The sequence below is a fragment of the Stegastes partitus genome, unplaced genomic scaffold, assembly GCF_000690725.1.
Source record: "Stegastes partitus isolate 25-593 unplaced genomic scaffold, Stegastes_partitus-1.0.2 Scaffold0, whole genome shotgun sequence".
Lineage (NCBI taxonomy): Eukaryota > Metazoa > Chordata > Actinopteri > Pomacentridae > Stegastes > Stegastes partitus.
The window spans coordinates 2868157-2891850 of NW_007577731.1; the positions used below are offsets into that span (position 1 = coordinate 2868157).

At 42.6% G+C, this 23694-nt stretch overlaps 2 protein-coding genes across 2 annotated transcripts; both read left to right on the plus strand.

Moving 5' to 3' along the window:
- Positions 1 to 1130: 1130 nt before the first annotated feature.
- LOC103365434 (angiopoietin-related protein 1-like) lies at positions 1131 to 12759 on the plus strand. The gene is made up of 5 exons (XM_008292900.1): positions 1131 to 1249; positions 5093 to 5931; positions 7946 to 8139; positions 9269 to 9539; positions 10385 to 12759. Exons 2-5 carry the CDS (start codon positions 5109 to 5111, stop codon positions 10570 to 10572), a joined length of 1476 nt encoding a protein of 491 aa, XP_008291122.1. The 5' UTR covers positions 1131 to 1249; positions 5093 to 5108; the 3' UTR covers positions 10573 to 12759.
- Positions 12760 to 17617: 4858 nt separating this feature from the next.
- tada1 (transcriptional adaptor 1) lies at positions 17618 to 23395 on the plus strand. The gene is made up of 8 exons (XM_008293014.1): positions 17618 to 17710; positions 19427 to 19518; positions 19606 to 19671; positions 19949 to 20043; positions 20208 to 20420; positions 21220 to 21371; positions 21634 to 21790; positions 22593 to 23395. The coding sequence occupies exons 1-8, from the start codon at positions 17628 to 17630 to the stop codon at positions 22743 to 22745; spliced, it is 1011 nt and encodes a 336-aa protein (XP_008291236.1). The 5' UTR covers positions 17618 to 17627; the 3' UTR covers positions 22746 to 23395.
- Positions 23396 to 23694: the final 299 nt, after the last annotated feature.

A 23694-nucleotide genomic window follows, 5' to 3' on the forward strand; every position in this document is an offset into this window, starting at 1 on the left:
TTTAAAGGTTGAAAAAAAACAACTAAAAAATCAGGATATTTGTCCTCTGGCCACTTAAAATGAAGCAACGTTTACTCGTGAGCAGGTGATGTCCCTCAAGCGAACAGAGAAGAAGCTAAAAATAGAGAAAACATAATTTAAAGTAACTGAATTTTTTTTTTTTCCATTCTCGTCCTCTGTATTGTCCCATTATTTAAATTGGACGACCCCTACCGAACGCAGACGACCACCACGGACACACACTCTCTCAATCACACCCACACAAACATGTGCGTCACACACACAGGCACCCACACACATACACAGTTCTGCATTATGAATGTCCTGACTTGATTGCTCGAAACTGTCCTCCCACATGCTGAAGTATGTCTCCCCACGCAGAGGATCCCCATGCTTCAAAGCCTGTGCTTCCTCCTCGATCCAAAACATTTAGCTGAGGGGCGTTCTTTTTTGTCTGCGAAAGCCCCGCGCATATTGTGCTCATAACCAAATAAACACAGCTGCCAATAGCTCTTGGACTGCCGCTGGAGACGCACACAACCCCATATACGGGGTAAACACAAGGGAGACGCTCGCATCCACAACAGACCTCCTATTATTGTGCCGAAGCTACTGGGCCGCCAGAATCACTCAGTCATTAGATTGGAGCTGATAGGAAACAGATTTGCGAGAAAGGGTGAGCTGAGGATGAAGAGGAGTTCTATGAATGGAGCTGACAGATGAGTGTGTGAAAAAGAGAGGGAAGGAACGAGAACCCATCAGCTCCAACAAGCGTGACTGACGTGTTGCGTGTGTGGGAGACGAGCGAACCCTGTAAACAAGGCCTTATGAGAATTAAAATATGAAAATATGACATGAAGGCTGATTTTCAGGGTCAGATTTCTTCACCCCTTGTTGACTCCGAACCAGCTGGACTCGTCACCTCGTGTTGCTTTTCGTTTGTTTGTGGTGAAACCTTATATTAGGAGGAGCCTTTCTTTTCTTTCCCAGACTTCAGAGGGAGGAAGGCAGGGCCAAAGCCTTGCCTCTGCTCAAAACTTACAGGGGAAAAATCACACCATCAGCCTCCCTTTTTCTGCGTCGTATGGACCACCCTCCACTGTTGTCTCCTGGTGGACGGAGTTTGCAGTGTGCAGGCCTTCATTCTCAATGAGAGCAAAGGCAGAGGGGGACTGAGAATGGAGAGCATGAACCTGCAGAGGAAACACAACTGAGAGACCACTTGGACCACTGACTGAACTCACTGCAGGTTAGAGGTTTTGTTTATGGTTATTTTAGTGATTAGCTTATTTATTATATGAGAGTATTTGTGTTGTTTTAATACTTTATGGAAACATGAACAAACTGCTGAATCATTTTAGTTTTCATTGTAAAGTTTGCTGCAACTTACTGAGCATAACATCTTCTAGTCTTTCATTGGTCCTTTAAAGGAACTGTAAATGTCTTTAATTCAAGTAAATTAAAGCAGGCCTGATGTAAGCCTCCTGATCATATCCAACATTTACAAGTATCAAGTATCACGTCGCCTCCTCAGCAGACGGACCTAATCAGCGGCACCATCAGAATAACTTGCGGGCTAATTGGCACCGTCCTTAAACTCCGCTGGCCCGGAGTAAAAGCCACAACAAAGTTAGACTGGAAAAAGGGGGATTTTTTTTTTGGAGGAGGGGGGTGTTCTTATTCTGTACGTTAAATCACAAGTTGGAGACACATTAAGGGACTCGTATGCGGTTGATTTTCAAGGCTAAAAAGCAAATCTTTAAATTGAGGAGCTTACCGGTAGACAGTTAGAGCTCAGTGGTACCACTTAGAGTCAGCGGGCCGTTTTGGATGAGTCCCCTGAGTTGGGAAAACCAGCCACCGCAAAGTTTGAACCCGTCTAGTTGGAGGGGGAATATGGATGAGTTGGCTGGGTCTGGCCCGGTTCTGGCTGTGAGGAGGGGAAGGAGAGGAGAAAATGCCTTTTTAATAAGTCAACACAAAAAAAAAAAAAGTCTGCTGTGGCAGACTTGATGAAGACCAGCAGGGTGTGAACGACAGGGAGAAACCTGGTGGTAATAACTGTGGATGAGATTCACAGCCCTGCCTGAGGAGCCTCTGTGTAAACACTGTCACTCCTGTCGGGCCGCGGCCTGCGAGATTCATATTGTGGGGTTTGGAGACGTGCAGACGAGCCAAATAGCTGAGACCAAACTATTGAAAGGGATGACCTGTGATTACAGAAAGACAGGAAAGAGCCCTCTCTGGGTAATAATAACTGAGTGACAGCGCCAAGGTGTCTCTGAGCGCTGACACATGGCCCCGTTTTCTCTTTTGCCCTCATGTGGTTGTTAATTTATGACAAAACAAACGGCGGCTCGTTCCATATATTAAAGTTAAAACAGGGCTTCGGGGTAGAAACTCGTGCTGCTAAACAACACGGTAATTAAAAAATGATGTTGGCTCAGAAGCTTTCTTTCTATCAATAAGTCACTGTGCTTCTCAAATACGCAGAAACGTTCGTATTTTTCCTTGAAGTAAGCATGGTTTTGCGGATGACAATGATACAAGGCTACTATTCTGCTACAGCAGCAGTTCAAGCTTAGGTAATGCTCTGGGATCTGGCCCGCTAGCTGTGGTCAGTACTCTTCAGTGAAGCTAAACATCAAGAAGAGACCACAGAAATGATTTAAAGCCTCTTCTGTCTCTGTCTTGGATTCATTTAATTCTGCCTCTGTGGCATCTGTAAAAATCCTCAGCGGATTTGTTGTGAAGAGCGTCAACGCAAAGTGGGTCATGCTGTTTGCCAGTCAGAAGTGTTAGATGAAGGTTACTAAACCTCCTTGGCAATATCTACCAGACTGCCTTCTGGTTGGATTTGGCCGGACTGCCAAAATCAGCCTAAAGTTGGCCCGCCAAAAAAGCTCCACTTCCCGAGCCAAGCCATGCTATTGAATATGGAGGGAGGGATCTTTCACTTAGCCTGCACCCACCGCTGCCTCATTCGTTGTGCTGTCAAAACCAATGAGATCAAAACACAAGCTTTCTTTCCAAAAATAGACTCCAGAAAACATTACTCAGAAACCAGGGATCCCTGTTTGCCCTGCCGCTCCTCACACACATCAATTTATATTATTCGTCACTAAATTCAAATTTATCTGTTTGTACCAGACAGGACAAAATGGCAGAAGTTGAAATGAGTCAGCGAGGCACAATGATAACCACCTGTACACTTCTTTTTTGCTCATTACACACATTTCTGCACCTCATGAATCCACCAGAGTTTGCCACTGGATGCCATCCCGCTAAATTACATATTCAGTGTATTCCTTGGCCACATAAACAAAAGTTTCTCTCAAATATTTTCCTTTCGAGTCAAAGCTTTCGTCAGACTCTGAGTTTCGCAACCTTCTAATGCTCCTCGTGAGCCAGTGCAGGTACGCTGGAAGGCCGCAGATCTGAGCCGTGAGATCTACGGGAATATTAAAAACAGATCTCGACGCTCGAACACACCCAGACACCTGATACAGATGTGGTGAGAGCCATAATGAAAGAGAACCCAGGAGGGAACGTATTGAAAATGTGAGTTAAGATAACAGATTTGCGGCGAGTGGGTGGAACTACTGTTACGCCACCACAATCGTACCACAGGGAGCATCGTGCCAAAGGCTGGATTGTCAGCAGTAGTTGAGTGTGTGGAACCAGCTGTGTCTGCGCTATATTTTCACTTTACATTTTAATGCTCACTTACTTCATACTTAAACAAGATTCTTATGTTGAGTCTCCCCGAGTAGCTCTTTCCTGTCTCATGCCAAGGGACAATCTGACTACGTTTCGCAGGCACAGTGGTTATATTGGATTAAACCGGATTAGTGGAGAAAAGAAAACATCTGCAAGACATGAGAGGAGTTTTTTAGTGTCGGGATCGGTAGGGAAACTGGACAAAAAATATCAGATAAGTGGTAACAAAAAGGGACTTCTTTTAAAATGCTCGTCTATAATTTCTTCTTGTCAGCAAATTCAGTGAAAATTCCGATAATAAGGGATCCTGCTAATAGGTTTTGTCTGTCTAACTAAAGCCTGATATATCTTTTACATCTGTGCCAAAGCACGCCATCGTTGCCCAAAAGCACGCCAGTGACTCACGATGTTGAGTCAGTTTCATTGTGCTGCTGCTAATACCTCTTGCTGAGGAGGTCTATGCCCCTGTGAGCACCTCTGTGAGGCTGTAGTCAGGCAAAGGTGAGCTTCATGCTAAATGCTAGCGTCAGCAGGCTAACATCCAAATACTCGGATCACGTCGACAGATTTCAATCAGCAAGCCGTGAGGCCAAAATGAGCAACCTTGGGCTCAGAATTTGGGAATACATTGAGTCGCCTTGTCCTTAGCACCAAAGGGACATTTTAAAAACTCCAGAGTGGATTACAGCCTTATAGCTTTGGGTCAGTGATGCTGATTTTGTTAAACCTGTTCTGAAAATGCTCACCTGAAACTCTACCAAACCAGATGCAACAGAAATGAAGCACAAGAAATGCTGCATTGATTTTAATCATAGTAGTTTCAGAAAGTCTCTCTTTTTTTTAAGTTCCATGCTTGGCAACTTTTTTTTTAAAAATGGCACCAGTTGGATTTTTTTGTAACAGATGTGGTCTGGTTCCAGTGCAGGGTCCTCCAGGAAGGTGTTCACATATTGATGCTTAACAGGGATCATCTTCACCATGTGCACCATGTTATTTGACTTACTAATTAGTTCTAAACACAAAGCACAGTTTAGTCTGATGGAAATGCCATTAGTGGTACAAGCATTTAGTCATGAACTATTGGGAAGATGGAAATTTTAAACCAATGATGGAGGTACATGGAAAAAAAAATAAAAAGGTCACCAAAGTCAATAGCATTCCTGCTCATGGGTTGTAAGTATCTGTACAAACATTTAAATTCTGCTGTACAGAATCAACAGAAAGCCAACGGGCTTGGGTTAAGTCCAAGATACAGAGCAGGGAAGTCAGTAGGTTCGAGAGTCAGACGAACATTGTTGAGGTTTTCATGGAAAAATGTTGAAACCAGTCGTATGATTTATGTATGTTATGCGCTTCTCATTCCTTTTTTCAGATCTCTAGCTTGTTTGATGATAAACAGAGGAGGAACCATGGGACCTGGAATGTGGAGCCTATTTATTCTGTTTGGTCTGTCTCTTTGGAGCAACACTCAAGCCTTCACCAAGAACCCCATCCTCTCCCGGATACGAAGGGCTCCAGAGGCCAACGGAGAAAACAAGAAGTGCTCCTACACCTTCCTGGTCCCTGAACAGAAGATCACAGGCCCCATCTGCGCCGCCCGGGGTTACTCGACTGACAAGGACCGAGTGACGCGCCTGGATGTGGCCTCAGTGCGTGACCTTCTGTCAAAGCAGCGTCGGGAGATGGAAACTTTGAAGCTGGTGGTGGACGTAGACGGCAACTTGGTGAATGAGATGAAGCTGTTGAGGAAAGAGAGCAGAAACATGAACTCCAGGGTGACTCAGCTCTACATGCAGCTGTTGCACGAGATCATCAGGAAGAGGGACAACTCGCTGGAGCTGGCTCAGCTGGAGACACGTATCCTCAATGCCACCACAGAGTCGCTGCGGCTGGCCTCTCGGTACAGGGAACTGGAGGCCAAATATGCAGCTCTATCTGCAGTGGTGAACAACCAATCGGTGCTGATCGGAGCGCTGGAAGAGCATTGCATGCAGGTGTACAGTCGCAGGCATGAGCAGCCGCCCCTTGGACCCCCACTGGTGCAGGTGGTGCCTGAGAATATTCCAGTCAGTGTGCCACGTTTCACCAATGAGATCCAGACGCACAACACCCGAGGGTTTGCCCGGGAAAGGGGCTCTCGTTCTGGGCCATCACCCACCAGCGGTACCCTGGAAGTCCAGAAACCTCCTCAGAGAAACTTCAGTACAGAAGGTGCGTGGGTTAAAGAATGAGTTGGAGATCCATCCATCCATCACGTCCATTAATTTTCATTCATTTATTCCTTGATTCAGTCACAAAAAAACCCCCAAAACAGACACGGCAAAATGTGGAGTAGTCATGACTTTCTAGGCCAACCGTAACAACATAATAATCTCTGACTTTGAATACAGCTGCAGGTGGGCCGGTGGCCTCATTTCCAAAGGTTAAAGATTTGCAAATTCAGCTGGAACTCTGCTCCCCGCTCTACAGAAAGAACACAAACCAGGCTGGAAATAAAAATGTTGTAACGTCTGAATTGAGGCTGGGGACTTAAAGCAAAGCAAAGACAGCCCTGACCAACATGATTCTGCTAATCAACAGAATTTCCTGACACATTTAGATCGCCTTTGCCCAAGAATAATAAAGTGTGTAGGATTTCAGTGCAGCTGTGTATGGAAATAATCCTTTACGAGACCGTTCCATTGCATGTGAGATGTAGACAAAACCCAGGCTGGCATGATAGAGGTCCTGCAAACCACAAAGTAGAAGCACTTCTGGCATACTTCAGTGAATGGTCTCTACCTTTACATTATTATTATATAATTAGCTGTGAGACAGTTTTTCACCCTGTAAATAAACCCAGCGCTCCACATGCTATTAATTAAAAATCTTGATTGAGAATGTTACATTACCTTGAAAAAAGGCAGACGCTAACAAGGACGGGTTAACGAGCTACCTATTTTGAGTTTTGAGCTCAAATGAAGGAAAGTAATTACTTATTAAAGTGACTTAATAGGCCCATTCTGTCCTGCTGCTCTCAGAGGACATAGTAAACAAGTGTAGACCTAACGGGACATACATGTGTTTTCTATTTATCTGTCTGCCTGTGTGATTTTGCTCTTGTTTACTGCTTTTTCCTTCTTATTTAACGTTCTGTCACACATTGACTTCAGAGTTTCCTCATAATGTAAACTTATAGTTGACTTCTCAGCGCTCTGACTAAATCTGCCCTACAAAACCAAAATGCAGTTGAAAAGATTTGCTCAAAACTTCCCAGATTCTGACTTTTTTTATACTGTAGAGAGGTGCGCGTTTTGAAAATAATACATAAAGCTATACACCTACAAAGCTGAGGTATACCCAATGAGATATTTTTGCTCTAAGATGTATTTAGAAAGTTATGCAAAATTCCAGTGAGGTTTATTTGTATGTTTTTTGGGGGGTCCTCTAAAGACATTTCCAAAACATCCTTAGAATATTTCAGGCACAATGTTCTAGGGATTTTATTATATTACATAACAGCAATTATATGTAAAACGTTCTGTCATCTGAGGCCTTGAGAACATCTTGAAAGCTTTATTTGAGTGTTGGTTTGAGAACATTCTTGCTTGGGTCTCATGTGACACAATCTGTGGCCTTTTCAACATCCTAAAAACATCCTCTAAATGTTTCATCCAAACCTTTATACCCCTATAGGAACAACACTGGAAATCATAAAAATCCTTGAAATATTCTTTAAAATCGCAATAAAACTTTAAAAAATAACAATTATGAGCACTCATACATAATGTTCGCCAATGTCGGAACATTCCTGGGAAAAACCAAACCACAGTGACTGCCCTTAGCTTGGCCAGGCTAGCTGGAGGACAGTCAGAGTTAGTCTAAGCCAAAGACAACGGGGGTTTTTTTTTTTGGCCTGTTTTTTGTGATTAAAAGTCTATTTTTATTCAGTTTGTTACGCAGCATAAATAAGGAAGGAGATGAATCTAATACCAGATAAACCAGCTCTTCTAAAAGCTAATTAGCCTAGCCTTGCAAACAAGATAAGCAGCCTTTGAACCTAGCTTAACTGTTCCCGCTCCTGCTGTTTTTTTTTTTTTGTTTACAAAAGGACATCATGCACGTCCAATGATGTTATCTCCAGAATTTGTTTGAAGAAGTTTGTGCTGCTGTGTATTTCCCAGCTGTCATTTTTTATTTTATATTTTTACTGTTGTCCTCCCCCGCTTGTTGTGCTTTCCATCAGGCCCGTTCAGAGACTGTTGGGAGGCGCAGGAAGCCGGTCACAGCACCAGCGGCATGTACCTGATCAAACCCGACGAACTGGAGCGGCCGGTGCAGGTCTGGTGCGAACAGGATATAGACAACGGAGGCTGGACGGTTATCCAGAGCAGAAAGGACGGCTCGGTTAACTTCTTCAGGAACTGGGATAGCTACAAGGTGACGACAGTGACACTTCCCCTGCCCTCTCGCTCTTTATTATCCTTGTCTTCTTTCTCGGGCCGGCCTCTAAATACTTGGCTCATCCAGAGACAACAGTGGTGCTGTTACATGACCCATCCAGAGGAACCATCTGGGGTCTTTGGGACAATTTCCTGAGCCTGAATCCTTGTGTTTTCACTTACTGTAAAATATAACGCCCTGTCAGCAGCGCTATTCGTCCGTCGAGGTCATTTGGTTTGAGATTCCCATTATGAAACGTTAGATGGCCCACTAGGAAGGTATGTTCCACAGCTCAATCTGCGAGGCGTTTCTTTCCAAAACCGCTACTACTATGGTGCCTTCCTGGATGGATGGCTGGTTGGCGTACACCACACCGTATAGAGCCCCTCTCATCAAAGCTCTGTGAGAATGAGATGGAGTATATCGCTGCTGGCAGCCGCTTGCAATCCAGTGTTCCATTCAGTCCGGCCAGGCTTGTGCATGTGTAACTGGAAGCTAAATTGCTCTCCTCAACATTGATTTGCCTCTTCGCTCTCCCACAAAGCCACCACATGTACACACACAGACACACACTCGCAGCACCGCAGAGGAGGCCCTGAACTGAAACCCTACATCATTCATCATCTGCTGGCTCACCCGACTAATCCACAATCACAAACCTCAACCTCCTCTACCAAGTGAAGTGTTCTGGAGGCGCATGCAGACGTTAGATGGCTCGTGGTTATTCAACACAAGTGCCCGGGCCAGCTTTGCCATTAGCCGTGATTCAAGAGATCTGTTTGGTTTGAGCGCTGAAGCAGGACGCTGAAGATAGATGCTTATTTTCCGGGATAAACTCTACAACATGTCATTCTTGTAAAATTTCAGAGACAGACAGTGGCATTGTTTTGCCACAGCGCTTTTATCTTTTGAAGTCTCTCTCAAACTACAGACCCATGCCCAAAACGTCATCAAAAAGAAATCCTCATTTGTCCTGTTAACAGTTACGCAAAATCTTCAAAAAGAGGTTTCAAGTTCCCAAATAATGCTTGTGTTTCTAAACTCCTGAGGCGACCGCATCGCAAACAACTGGGATTATTTCCTGTGATCTTTGTGTAACCTTCCTTCTAATCTTCCTTTGACTCAGAGCGGCTTTGGAAACATAGATGGAGAATACTGGCTCGGCCTTGAAGGCATCTACAACCTCGGGAGACAGGGCGACTACAAGCTGATGGTGGAGCTGGAGGACTGGATGGGCAAGAAGGTTTATGCTCAGTACAACAGCTTCCACCTGGAGCCGGAGAGCGAGAGCTACCGCCTGCGCCTGGGAACCTACCAGGGCAACGCCGGCGACTCGCTCAGCAGCCACAACGGCAAACAGTTTACCACTCTGGATCGAGACAAGGATGCCTTTTCAGGTACATGAAACTGAGGTCCCTTTTCATATAGTATTTATCAAACTACATCATATTATTATTTTATTATTGTCACCTTACAATCATTTCAAATCTGTGATCTATAGTGGAGTAATGGCAGATAGTGAAGTCACACTAACACTGTGTGTTGTAATATAAGCTTGTCCGTCTTGGCAGCTTGTACACGTTGGTGCATGTGAGTCCCTCCATTTGAAATTGCCATTTGTATTATTGTGTTAAAATAAAACTTTCTTTATCAGCAGGGCAACATTTGCAAGCTAAATAAAGTTATTAAAATCAGCTGCACCTTTACCAGCTGCAACATTAAAGTGATGAACGCTACGTTTGTCCCTAGATGCTCAGTCTGGAGTCCAACAATGACATTAATTCACTTCCTATAGACAATAAATGATCGTAGTCACTCTGTACAAGTCAACAAAGTACATCACCTCTGCCACTTTTTTAATCATGTTATGATAATTAGAATGTCAAAGCTCACAATTTGCTTGTTCTTCTGCAAAAATTGCGTAAATGCAGCTTGTGATTTTCTCCAACAATTTGCCTTATGCGACACAGCAAAAATGTACAACTCCATGCTATTGAAAGAGTTATGCTCCTGGAATCTCCACACTAATTTGCTGAAACACTCATGATATTTATGGAGTAAACGGTGCATCTTGACACAACATAAGCTAATTTGCTGGAGAAAGTGGTAGGCTGGCAATAAGTATGCAAGAATTTCTTTCAGTAATGTGATGTGTTTTGAAGGCAATGTCAAATACTGTCACTTCTCTCCATGAACGCACTTCATCATCGAGCTGATCTTCCCCCATTTTTCCAAACCACAGGTAACTGTGCCCATTTCCATAAAGGAGGCTGGTGGTACAACGCTTGTGGCCAAGCCAATCTTAACGGTGTCTGGTACACCGGAGGAGTCTACCGCAGCAAATTCCAAGATGGCATCTTCTGGGCCGACTACGGCGGAGGCTTCTACTCCATGAAGTCTGTCCGCATGATGATCAGGCCCATAGACTGAGAAGATACTGTAAGCCAGGCTGGTCAAGGGGCAGCTATGGAGGCCAGGGCAAACTTGAAACTCAAACTGTGACTCTGTATGTCAACAGTAGCTGGTTGATCCTCGATCGAAGAACTGCACCAAAGGAGACTACCGACCATCAGCTGGTGACCTGAACTGCCTCCTGTAACAGACTGAACATTGTTCTTATTATATCATAATAGATGCACACATAGAGGGATTTAGAGGACATGACTATTTATAGTAAGCCATGCAGTTCCTTCAACCACCCAGTATTTATGATGGTGAAGGGAAATTAAGAATAACTGCCAATATTTTGCAGTTAAATAATGCAATCTGTCTTTCTGATTAAGAAACTGCAGTGTTTTTCTCATTACTGCAACACTTCATGGAGAACTTCACTACTGATTGGTACTGATCTCATTTGCAAGCTTCAGCTTCCTACCTCGCCAGGATAAATATCTGGGGGAAACAGTTTTATACGGTATTCAACTTGCTATAGTTGCTGAGAGCTGGAAAGTACATTTTGTTAATACCTGTATACATTTTTTTTAGGTTTTGTTTTCACTTCCAGATCTGAAAGTCCAACACCTCAGTGAATTGGAGTTGGCACATTTGATAACTCGTAAAGCAGTAGTGATTTTATTTTTAATCCCTATTCTTAAAATGATCTTTATATTGCATGTTAAAGCACTTTGTCCAAGTGCAGATGACCTGAAAAGGATAATTTATGTGTATAATTAACTTATCACAACAGTGAAAAGGGCCAGGTGTCCTGAGGGAACAGTAAATGATCCTACAGAAAAAAGGACTAATTTCCTCCACTGACTGTATGACAATCATTCTCAAAGTGTGCTTAACACATATGGACATTGCTGTTATATGTTTTTCTCATTTGGCTGCTGATTAAATTTCAGTATGACTCCGGGAAGCTCGCGCATTGTTGGGAGGGAAAAAAACGGAATTAGGTTTTGTTTTGAGTGGTTTTCGAGCGCAAAAAATATGCCGACCAAGCGTGTTGAGAGTTATAGGCATCGGGAGAGACAACGAGAAACACATTTCTGAGAGCTAGACAGGATGGAGAAAGAAAAAGAGAGAGGGGAACGGGAGGAGGGGATGAACTGGGATGGAACTGGTCCAAATTTCCAAGTTATTTTTTCCATGTCAACCCCCTACCCCCCAATCTTCCTTTTAAATACTCAGAAATGTACATTCTTTCCACACAAAAGTACTTGAACTGTATGTTTTTGTAAAAATATCTTTCATTGACAAAGTCACGGGTCCCTGCGCTCTGTAATCACCGGTATGGATGGAAAGCAGCATCCTTTTGGCGAAACCAGAGGAGAGGGGATTTTAAACTGCTGGGTCTGCTTTGAACAACAGCACTGCATCCAAAACACACATGAAAAGGCAAAGCAGCGTTCAGTCTTTCATCTGAAAATAGACTCACATATTGTGCTGTTTTTTTCTCAGTGACCACAATGGCCCTCACACCCATCTCTTTAAACCACTTTTATGTAGCAACGAAACACGAAGCAGGGATACCGGGTCAAACCCGGCTGGACATGGAAACATGTTTATGGACATGTAAAAAAGGCAGCATCTAATAAAAACGCATTTATGATCTTGAAATTAAACAGCAATAAAAGCTGAAACGGATGACTCACGATACTTGGCAGAACAAGATTACTACAACTAACAGTCAGTAAATGAAAACATTTCGGGCACCTTCAGGCGAGATGTTCTCGTTCAAGTGACTTCAAAAGAGCTCTTTTCATGTTCCGTGCTGAATTATACTACAAATCAAGTCATAATTACACGATTTGTTAGTTATTATTCTTTGGTGGTCATTGGTGTTTGCCGTGGCTAATTTACAGGAAGAGAAAAGACATTTCCTTTGCTGAAGTAATGCCGTAACATGAGTTCTCGTAGATGTGCCTGGCCGTCTGTGTACATTGTGTTGACAGGAAAAGTGGTGACGAGACAGATGAATTCACCACAAAGACATCCTAAACTGATGACACACTGATGTGGATGACTGGATGAGAGCAAGTCATCAACTCAAACCTTGTAACCTGGACTGCACTCGTCTTTAGTTTCTATTCGATTGGGTCACAGTCCAACAAAGCACAGCTAATGCTTAACCATCAAACTTGTGTTTCCTAAAAGTAAACTTTCATTAAAGGAGTTTGTGTGTCGACATGCATGTTGATATTAGATAAAGAGATTTAGTTTAGTTAGATTAGACGATCGAGACAAGTATGTATGGCAAGCTACATTAGCTTAGCCTAGCATAAAAACTGCATATACTAGGGCTGTATGTGGGCTAAACTTATACTTAAAGGAACAGTTTGAGGATTTTTTTTTCTTGAGGACAATACGGTCAGATGATTGAGCCGACTCTCATGTCTTTACCAGCAGGCGGGTTAGCGTACTTTAGCATTAGCATTAGCATAACAACTGGAAGCAGACTCAGCTAGATCTGTGCAAAGGTCACTAATAGACATTTTGCACGGCAGCCATTTTGACATGAAATGCCCAACACAATTGTTACTGTTAATGTGATTACTAAAGCCTATGTTTACTACTATTTTATGTCAAAATGGCCGCTGTTATTTTTAATTTAGTTGCTGTGCTAGTTTTAAAAATAAAAGACCCCAAGTTTTGGACAGAGCCAAGCCAGTTGTTTTCTTCTGTTTTCAGTCTTTGTGCGAGCATGAGCTAGCTGGTTCTTGGTCTATATGTAGTAGGTAACATAGGAGCATGGGCATTAGGGGCTCTGGGGCTCCTCATTCAGAAAATTCTTAGTGTCAAACATTACATTTTTTGCACATTCATTAATTTTGATGCACCAATTTGTGCCTTCTCTGCATGCGTCCGTATTGTCGTGGGTATACGTCAGTTTTGAACGGATTTTCAAAATGAAATTCCTCTGGTTTTTTTTGTGCAATCTAAGTGCAAGTAGATCCGACACACAAAGTTCCTTGCAGTTCCTTGAATGACCACTTGAGGGTTGCTCTAAAAGCAAGTCAAACCCTATAGTCCCCATGTGAAACTATCCCAGTTTACAGCAGAAACAATGACGTTTACGCCATCTTACATAAAGTTTATTTGGTCTCTTTGGCTAATTTCTCCATTGTTGACAACTGTACAGCGCGTGAATATTTAAATAACTCACCCAGTTAAATTGCTTTAAGGCGTAAAGCTATCCATAATTAAGGCTGTGGCCGCTTAGCTGTAGTCAGTTACGCTCCACCTCTTGACAGATTTTTGAATTCGCCAGGAGTTAGAAGGCGTCCGGCACTGCCAAGATGGTGTCAGCTGGAGCTTCCACACTGAGCTTCAAACCTGCTCTTCAGGAAACCTACAGCTGACATCACAGCGGGTTCGTCCATCTATATATAAATTCAGTGATCTGTCCACACAAACACTTCGACACAGTGAAGGCCCAGACGCTCTTCCAAGTGCTACATTGAACCATTAACCATCTGAACACATGTTTCTTTAACTCCTATACTTTTTTGTGCTTTCAGGCTGTCATCTGCCGCTGGCCACTGAGCGGTTCTACTGGAATAATTCAGGATTACGTGCCTTGTTCACAGACACCTTGACAACCGTTAAATGTCATGAGAGCATCGGTTTCATTTCAATACACATTTTCCCAGCTAGAACAAGGATCAGCACCATTACAACAGGCCACCTTTTTGTCACGAGGCTGCCTCTAAATCTCACCACCCCACAGACAGCCAGTGTGGGTTGCTCCATCACCACAGGAGCGGTAACTGAAGCCTTCCAATAACTTCACCCACCACACACTGAACCCTTACATTTTATGCAACCTCTCGGGGATATGGAAATGAGCGATGAGCCCACAAAAACCCAACTCCTGCACAGTCAGACGCTGGAACAGTGAAGGTGACATCCTTGGCTCCGGTGAGGGGACCACACTCAGGCCTGTTCCACCTCAAATACCTGGCCAGCAGACCGGGGACGGCCGAGCGCTGCTGCAGTGTGGTCCTTTGACGACCACTGCAAGCTCGAGAGGTGAAAGCCTTCCTTGTCACTGAGTGAAGCTTCACTGTCTACGAATTTCCCCACCAGGCTCGGAAGATGTCTGGGCAGTTCGCTGCTGTTTGCCAAAAGACATCTGCTGTTGGGGGAATGTCCGTGAGAGTGACTCGTTAGTAATCAAAAGCTCAGTGTCAACCAGAAAATCAACAGACAGGATGTGGAGCTGTTTTCTTTGAAAATAAGCACCATGACTAATTTCTGCCCTAACTGGGACGGTTAAACGGCTCCACAGCTAAGTCTGCTCCCAAGTTCCCTTTAGATTTAAAGCTTAACAGACACTTGTTTGAGATGGATGGTCATTTAGAAGGAGCTGGGCGGGCTCACGTTGCTGCAGACAGCTGCAGTTTCCACTCTGCTTTACCGGTATAGAACATCCAATGGAATGATACTTTATTTTGTCGTGAAGCACACAAGCACCGACTGAGATGGTGAAAATTAAATTTATTTTATTGAGGTTTTTTGACAGAAATAAGTCAATCGAAGCACTGAACACAACCCAGAGATAACAAACAACGGGACATGTGAGCCACGAGAAGTGTGCTCCTTGAGTTTCAGCTGCTTATTAACCGACATTTAGCCTGTTAAATACGCCTATTAGTGGCGAAAAAATTCAGATGGTTTTCATTGTTCATGCGGTTGCTATGACATGCTTGTTTATTCTAGACTCAAGCCTTGAAACCTTTTACATGATCAAATGGGTCTCTTCTGTGAAGAAGTATGACCTCAGAACACTGTGGAGTCAGCATTACTCACTGAACCGAGGGCCCACTAATAGCCTACAGTATGGCTGTTAACTGTATGTGTTCTGGATATATGATTCCACTTATTGTGATGAATGACGTGAGTCATGAGGCTCTGTTTAAGACTTCATGACCGCCTGGGGAGACAGAGCCAAAGGAGTGATCACCCTGACTGCTCAACTGTTTTTACACCACAGTCAGAAGAGGGAAAAACAAAAGGGCCCCCCGGCCTAAACCTGCTCTGGAGAGGTACGAGCCAAAGCGCCACAGAGGACAACAGAAGGAGCCACAGAAATGCTTTACATCCAGTCTGGGGGAAAAGTGGGGTTCTCGATTTAACTCCAAGGCTGTATTTTGATAATAGGATAAGATAAACAGTGTCTGCTCTCTACATGTAGAGGTAGGGGTTCATAGTTTAACTCTTACTTTCCAGTGTAGAAATTTTAACAAGGCAGAAATTCTTCAATTCATTTGTTGAAGTATGATTGAAACAAACATTTTCAACAACAGACTTCTCCAATTTTAATAAAACCACTCACATTTTGGCAGATGGCTGTGTTTCATATTGGAAGGAAGTTACTTCGATCATTAAAATAGGTACTTCTGGAGTCAGAGGACCAAGGAGGGAAAAAATCCCCCTTATATTAACTTTAATGAGCAGTAAAATGCTGGAAGATCCTAGTGCCTGGAAAAGAGACAAATTAAATTTACCCTAACTTCGTTGCAAATGGTTGCAACACTGCCTGCTGTCCACCAGATCTGTTTTTTTTAAAGGCTTTAGTCACATTCTTGGCATTGACTGGTCTTGCACATCAAGCCTACAGCCATGCTTTATGCACATCAGCTCAGGCGCCAGAGTCATATCAGCTATGTTTTTTGGAATACGGGTTGCTTAATCTCAGAAATAATGAGCCACAAAACAGCTGATGCTGCCTCGTAAAAAAGTCGAGTCAGGTTATCTTTGTTTACACAGCATATTTAAAACAACAAACGCTGAGCCAAAGTGCTTTCCAGTAGAAAAACAAGACAAGAATTTACCAGTTAAATTTTAATATTGTGATTAAGACCCTACATCATTATTTATTATGTGAATATACCTGACTAATTTCATATTAATGTTAGACCCTTTAAAAATGCAAATTTATGCAAATTTACCAGACTAATTAACCTATTATGATGACATTAAAATATTATACACTCTAACAAATTATCTGACTATTCTAAAAATTTAAGTTGAGACCCTACAAAACTACACATTGACCATCCTTGTGGGCATTTCCCTCTGAGGAAGTATATAGGTGACCGTGGACAGGAGAGGGAAGATCCATTGTACGCTGGCTTGAGCTAGAACTTGTTCCTGCACGACTTTTTGTGGGATAAACACATATTAAACTTTATGATGTGTGCTGATACTTCAGCAACGGATGTAACATTTACATTAAAGGTCTAATTCCTCATTTTACTCAGTTCTTCTGCACCAATTAGACCAGATTTTAGCAGAATTTTAGTCATACCATAATGCCATCTAGTGGTTGAGTAGTTTCACTACCAAACCAAACCTTGGTATTCATATTGTATAATTATTTGAATTAAGACGGGAACTAACAGTTATTTTCATTGTTAATTAATCCTTTTTTTTCTCTTTTCTTTCTTGGTTAATTGCTTGTCGGTCAGTGTTTTCCATAGCCTAACATAAGGTTCTCAAATGTCTGGTTTTGTCCACAACCCAGAGATAAAGTATAGCAACAAACAAACAAACAAAAAGAAAATATTCACATTTAAGCTGGAAGCTGGAATCAGAGAATATAGATTTTTTAGTTTTCTAAATAAATTGCTCAAATCCATTAGGCAGGTAATCATTTGTAGTCAAGTGTTGTACCTCTAATCTGAATCATTTAAATTATTCATTAACACAAAGGACTCATTTGTCTGGCAAATTTTGATTTTACTTATTTCGCCTTTTCCGTGGTGGTGCCCCCTACAGTTATGCATTATTCTATCTTTTTATTTTAAGATTAGACAGATAAGATTAGATATAACTTTATTGATCCCTTTGGTAGGGTACTTAATTTACTAATATTTAATTAATTTTAAATATCAATAAACACATGGTAACTACTTGTTAGGAGGTATTCATTGTCCAGTCACCGTGTTTGTAAAACTGGTTTACGACCATAAAGTTTACAGAGAAAGGTGCAAAAAAAAAGTCGCTGTCGCAGGATGATGACGCATTCGTAGCGGTTTATGAACGCCATGGCGGCTCATGCTAGCGAGCTGGAGATTGCAAAGAAAAATTTAACAGATGCAATAGGCGATAACGTGAAACAGTAAGTAAAACTTTGCCTGCGTGCGGCTTCTGTTTGCGGGGTTGAGTTTTCTCCCAATTCTTTTCCGCTAAAACGCAGAATAACTAGTTAACTTGTCTGAGTGCGGATTAGCATCTAGCTAGCACTTGCTAATGTTTGCAGCGTTTCTCCTCGGCAGCAGTCGTCACTATGACGAGCCTTGAACGGCTGTTCGGGGTTTATTATGTGCTCTGGAGGTGATCCAAAACGAACGTGAATTATGCTACATCCTCTCGTCTTGAACTTTATCGGCTGCTTTAACGGTGTAGGTTTCCAGGTTTAGAAGGGTGCCCACAGTAAGGGAAACTAAAAAGGAGCAAAGCAGCTGTTTTCTACTTCTGATTTAAATATTTGATTGTATTCGCCTAAATTATTGAGGAGCAGAGGTGCATACAGACATTTCTCATATGAGCAATAATATGTCAGTGGCCTCCACTGTAAATGTAACTGGATTTCAGGGATTCTGTTATGATGTTGTAGCACAGATGGTTGTTGAAATCTATGTCAAAATGAGAATCAAGGAATCACATACAGATATATTTTAGTTTCTTGTTTTGTAGTTGACAAGCTAAGCAGCTGATGTGCATAAACTGAAACAGGTACAGTTAAATTTTTTATTTCCTAGACTACCATTTAAAATAGCCAAGGAGAAGAGATGCTGCGTTGAATTTAGGAAGGGGAAAAACTTGATCTGTAGTTTGTTTACAGTTTCAAAAGAGAAAATTCTGTCCACTAGTGATGATAATTTATCCAACCACAGCCAACCATGGTACAATAAAATGTGTTTTCATTGTTTCTCGGCTAAATGTTACCCTATTTTGGTAGTTACCTAAATTATTGATGAGGTCCCATTCTATAGCACATCCATCCATCCATTATCATCTATACACCACTTAATCCTCACTAGGGTCGTGGGGGGCTGGAGTCTATCCCAGCTGACTCAGGGTGAAGGCAGGTTCACCTGGACAGGTAACCAGTCTATCACAGGGCTACACTTAGAGACAGACAACCAAGCACACTCACATTCACACCTATGGACAATTTAGAATCACCAATTAACCTCAACATGTTTCTGGACTGTGGGAGGAAGCCGGAGAACCCACGGGGAGAACATGGAGACTCCACGCAGAAAGATCCCGGGTGTCCTCACTGGGATGCGAACCGGCGACCTTGCTGCGAGGCAACGGTGCTAACCACCGAGCTACCTTGCAGCTACCTCTATAACACATACATACACATAATAATCTCGCTGCTATGAAAGAGAAAAGTGCTTTACGTCACTAAATTGTGTGTAATAAAACAGAGAAGTACTTGACATGGGATTCAAGCCATGTTGCTTGTTCTGCTGAGTATACAACAGGTGATTAAAAAATGGTATGTGGCATGTAAAATTGAGAGGAAGTCCAGGGTGGTATGTCAAAAAACCAAATATGTTTTGATGGGAAACTTTTCCATGCGTTTTTACAGCCGTTCGACAAAAGCCAGGAATCTGTGTCCTGCAGTGTTGACATTTCAAAACCTCAGCCAATCAAAACGTAGCCTCGAAATGTGGGATGCAGGACAAGGGATACAATGGAACATGTGCTCATCCTGGACATAACTTTGTGTATACAGTGAGAGGAATGTCGCAACTGCACCTCAGCTGTGTACTTTGTGTTTGTCCTGTACTGACGTTTTCTCTTTGTTGCCATCATGCAGCTACTGGGCAAACCTGAAGCTATGGTTTAAACAGAAAATCAGCAAGGAAGAGTTTGACATCGAGGCACGTCGTCTGTTGGCGCAGGAGAACGGTGAGTATCTAATAATAAGTGTTCTCAGTAGTGATGCTTTCTGTGAAGAGTGTGGCTCACACTCTTTCTCTCTTTCTTTCTCTCCAGTCCACGTTCATAATGATTTCCTCCTGGCCATTCTGACACGATGCCAGATCATCGTCTCCACACCAGGTATGGCTTCTAAAATATCCAAGTATTTGTGAAACTGCATTAGAGCCTGTGTTTGTGTTAAATCTGTATTTTATAATGGATTGAATTTGAAGTGCATCGCTTCATTCTGTACTCACCTGCTGCGTTTAGGCATAATGTTGATGATTAATTTGTCAGGGGTCAGTTAAAGGTTATCGATGTGGAAAATTCGGAATATTTTACGAAAGGGAAATTTTAAAAAGCATCTTCACTTGTGTGTCAGTACCTCTTGTAACGCGTGTTCTTTTCTGGCCTCTAGAGGGCGCAGGGCCGCTGCAGTGGCAAGGTAGCTGTGCTTCAAAGCCTGGCAAACCGAAAGGGAAGAAGAAATGTTCGTCTAGACAAAAATTTGATGTAAGTTCTTGTTTGATTTTAATCACTGCAGAAGCTGGGTGTGTTAATAGCAATGATTATTTAGATTATGACTGTACATGAACATTTTCAAGGTTCAAATTGATCTCTAGGTGCTTAAACAGTTAACTGACTATATGTTTTGGATGTCATGTTTGTGCCTTCAGCACCGTTTCCAGCCTCAGAATCCTCTGAGTGCAGCCCAACCTTTCAGCCCACGAGAGGTGGGAGGTGAGGAGGAGGAGCTGCGTCTGAGCGCCCACACGATGCTGCTGCCCACCAGGGGCCAGCTGGAGGCTCGCATGATGGTGACTGCCTTTGAGCTGGGGCTGGATAACGTCACAGACGATGCCATAAGCACCATGATTTACGCTGTCGAGGTGTGTAGTAACTGTCCAGGAGGAGACCACAGGGGATGGTGTCCTCGTCTCATGAGCAATGTGCATTAATGTGAAAATACATGTCAGTTTCTAAATGTAGGTGGGTAATGATGCAGTGATTTCTGTTTATATATGTTCTAGTCAAGTTTATTGTGACTGTCGACACTTTATCATACAGTACATATAATGAGGGTCTTCACAGAATGTTTGCTTCTGAAAATCACAGAATATTACTTTAAAAGTATGATATTTCCTTAGGTGAAAAAGAAATGTCACAATTGGCCTATAGTACAAATTTTTGAACTATGGAAGAATGTGGAGAGAACGTATTTTTTTATCTTCAACTTAACTCTCTTTTAACATCCTGTGTTTAAACATCCATGCAGTGGCTTAAATGAATGGAGAAATATATTTTCTGTACTGCTAACTATAAATGAATGGCAGTTGTGTTGTCTCAGGAGACTGAGCAAAGCCTCATAGCTCAGTCACACCAAAATCCATCCAACAAAATGTGCTTACATTGTACGGCCATAAACAGGTGGACCCAAGACGTGGAGTGGCCAGGGTTTCTTCTTATAGAATATTTTACTATTATTGAATCTCTGTGATGGTCCTCCCACTGCCCAGCATCACCTTCTCTCAGCTGTTTGTATTATTTTACTATTAAGCTTTACATGAGTCAGTGTTCAATCAGATTAAAGCCTAGAAGGTGAGTCAATGTGCGACCAGGAGTAACCGCGAATGTACGAAAGCAAATTTCAGTTTGACTGTGCTTCGACTCTGCTCTGATTTACCTCAGCACCACTTGAAAGACGTCCTGACTGCTGTAATCACGCGGAGGAAGGCGTACCGACTACGAGACGGTCATTTCCCCTACGCGTTCGGCAGCGACGTCACGCCTCAGCCTTATCTGAAGAACAGCCTCGCTGCTTACCACAGTGTTTCTGAATGGTAGGGCCAACGCTCCAGCTTTTATCGTCTTATGAGCGTTATGCAAGTTCAATATAAGACAAACCAGCTGATACGAGCAGTAATGTTTAACTGAGCTCATCCTATTTAACTTTGTTCTCCTTAAAGTTTACTGGTTTCTCATGATGTCAGTAAAGACTAATAGTGGTTTGTACAGGTTAGAGGCCTAGTTTTCATGTACATCCCCACACAGGTATTCTTTTCAGTCTACATTGATATTTTTTTTTTTCTGTCTTTTATTCAGTCCCCCTCCAAGTGCTTCTCTCCCTGCCGGCCCACCACCGCAAGTGTCACCCGATGAGGCTGAGCAACAAGCTGTGCACCTGCTGGCTTGTTCTGCCGACAGTCTTCCTGCTCCCCTTCCTCCAATCAGCATGTTCGATCTCCTCGAGGCTTTACAGGTAAAAAAAAAGAAGAAAAAAGAAAAAGTGCTGATATATGTATCAGGTCCGAGCATCTTTAACAACTTCTGCACCACCCAAAGTAAAGATTTTTGATATTCCCAAGCAAGTGGGCAAAATCATTTTCAAACTTAGGAGGTGAGATTCAGTTCACAAACATGTAGGTAACTCCTGTCTGCTTCGTGCTGTACTGGTCAGTTTGGTCAACGTGTTCATGTAGCACCTGTGCATTTTGATGCCATTTTGCACTTTTAAAAATCCCTTTCATTTATCTTTAGCTCGCATTTTACACAAGCTGTATCCCAAGCTTTTATGTTCCTGAAACTTAGTATATTCTATCATAAATCTGAAACTATTGGTCAGTTGCTGCTGTTGTCTTATTAATCGTTGGTTGAACAAAGTGAAGCCATTTGAATACTTTGGTTTGCTTTAGGAAATTTTAACAGGCAGTTCTCACGGTTTTCTGGACAAACTATTGATTGAGGAACATATTTGTGGAATTATCCGTAATTGAACTGCTGAACTCAAATGTAAGTTGCAGCCTTGAAGTCATGATCAAGTACTTAAAGCTGTTTCTACTTAAAATTCTAGTAACAATACTCTGCTTTGAAATACCGATGTATGATGTGTGAGAAGCTTGTTATGTCTGAATTTTTCAAACTTCATCTTTGCTCATGCGGATGGGCTGTCCTTCGACCTCTATCGCTGCTACTCATTTCTGGATTCCTCCTTGTTTTTGATTAAAGTTCGTTATCAGAATTTTAAGTGTTTTAATCTCCTCTTCAACATCTGTCTGTCGTAGGTCCACCACGGCGTGATGCCCTCCCACACTATGTACGCCCTCAACATGGAGCGCATCCTGTCGCGGCTCTGGCACCCCAGCCACGAAGAGCTGGAGCAGGACCACGTGCACCGGCAGCGGCTGGCTGCTAAAGAGGGCATGCTGGTCAGCTGAGAACCACTGACGCAGGACTGCATGTGGACCGCACATACAACCAGAACACAAAAACAGTCCGCGAATGGAAAAGAAAGACCTCGTAAGACCTGGAATATCGCACCTGTGTTGCACAGAAAGACGGAGGATGAGTGAAGAGAGATGATGCTTGTGCAGCGATCACAGATTGGGCAGTGAACTTCAGCGACCGGCCAATAGCTGGCAAACTGTCACTGTAGCTGCTTTACTGTGTCTGCGCTGCCGGCCATATTGGTTGGCAGAAAACCATTATTTTGAAAAATTCTGTTCCTTTTGTTTAATGTTGAGAATATAATTTAGTAGGAAAAAAATATATTGTCTGTGTTTAATTTTACCAGCAGCTAAAATAAGGTTCCCACCAAGGTTACACAGTATGTGAGAAGCTTTCATCGACTAAAACACGATTGCAGTTTATCTTGTTTGTGTTGTCAGATATGAAGAGTACAGAACAGCTTCTATCTAACTGTGGGTACATGACTGGGTCACAACATACTGCACTGTATGAAAGATTACAGATATTTAAACAGTCATATAAGGCTTCGACTTCACATGCAGGTGTTTTGAATGAAGAGCTGATTGGATCTCATGTCAGGTTGAGGAGAGTTATGTGACTGAATAAACATATAAACGCAGCATGCGATGGGGTTAAATTGAGCACAAACAGTTATTGAGCTGTTCAAACGGTGACAAATTCCCATTCATTTATTTAAAGGACGACGATCAGATAGTGTGACTAGCACACAGACACTCTGTTGACCAGTGACTGTAAAATGCGGCTTTATTTAAATGCACCAGAAGACAAGAACCTGGAATGCTGAGTTCTGGGTTGTCAGTTAGAGCCGTAGCCAGACACTTGAATGTCCACAACTCTGGCGTTTGTCACTGAATAAATAGTTTCAGATGACATGACACAACAGACTCTCTAACTTGC

Bases quoted from the DNA above. Each gene is read 5' to 3' on its own strand.
- LOC103365434 (XM_008292900.1), top strand. From the start codon at position 5,109: ATGATAAACAGAGGAGGAACCATGGGACCTGGAATGTGGAGCCTATTT. The intron at 8,140-9,268 runs GTGACGACAGTG...CCTTTGACTCAG, and splicing joins GGAACTGGGATAGCTACAAG to AGCGGCTTTGGAAACATAGA. The intron at 9,540-10,384 runs GTACATGAAACT...TCCAAACCACAG, and splicing joins AGACAAGGATGCCTTTTCAG to GTAACTGTGCCCATTTCCAT.
- tada1 (XM_008293014.1), top strand. From the start codon at position 17,628: ATGAACGCCATGGCGGCTCATGCTAGCGAGCTGGAGATTGCAAAGAAA. The intron at 19,519-19,605 runs GTGAGTATCTAA...CTTTCTCTCCAG, and splicing joins TCTGTTGGCGCAGGAGAACG to TCCACGTTCATAATGATTTC. The intron at 20,044-20,207 runs GTAAGTTCTTGT...TTGTGCCTTCAG, and splicing joins CGTCTAGACAAAAATTTGAT to CACCGTTTCCAGCCTCAGAA.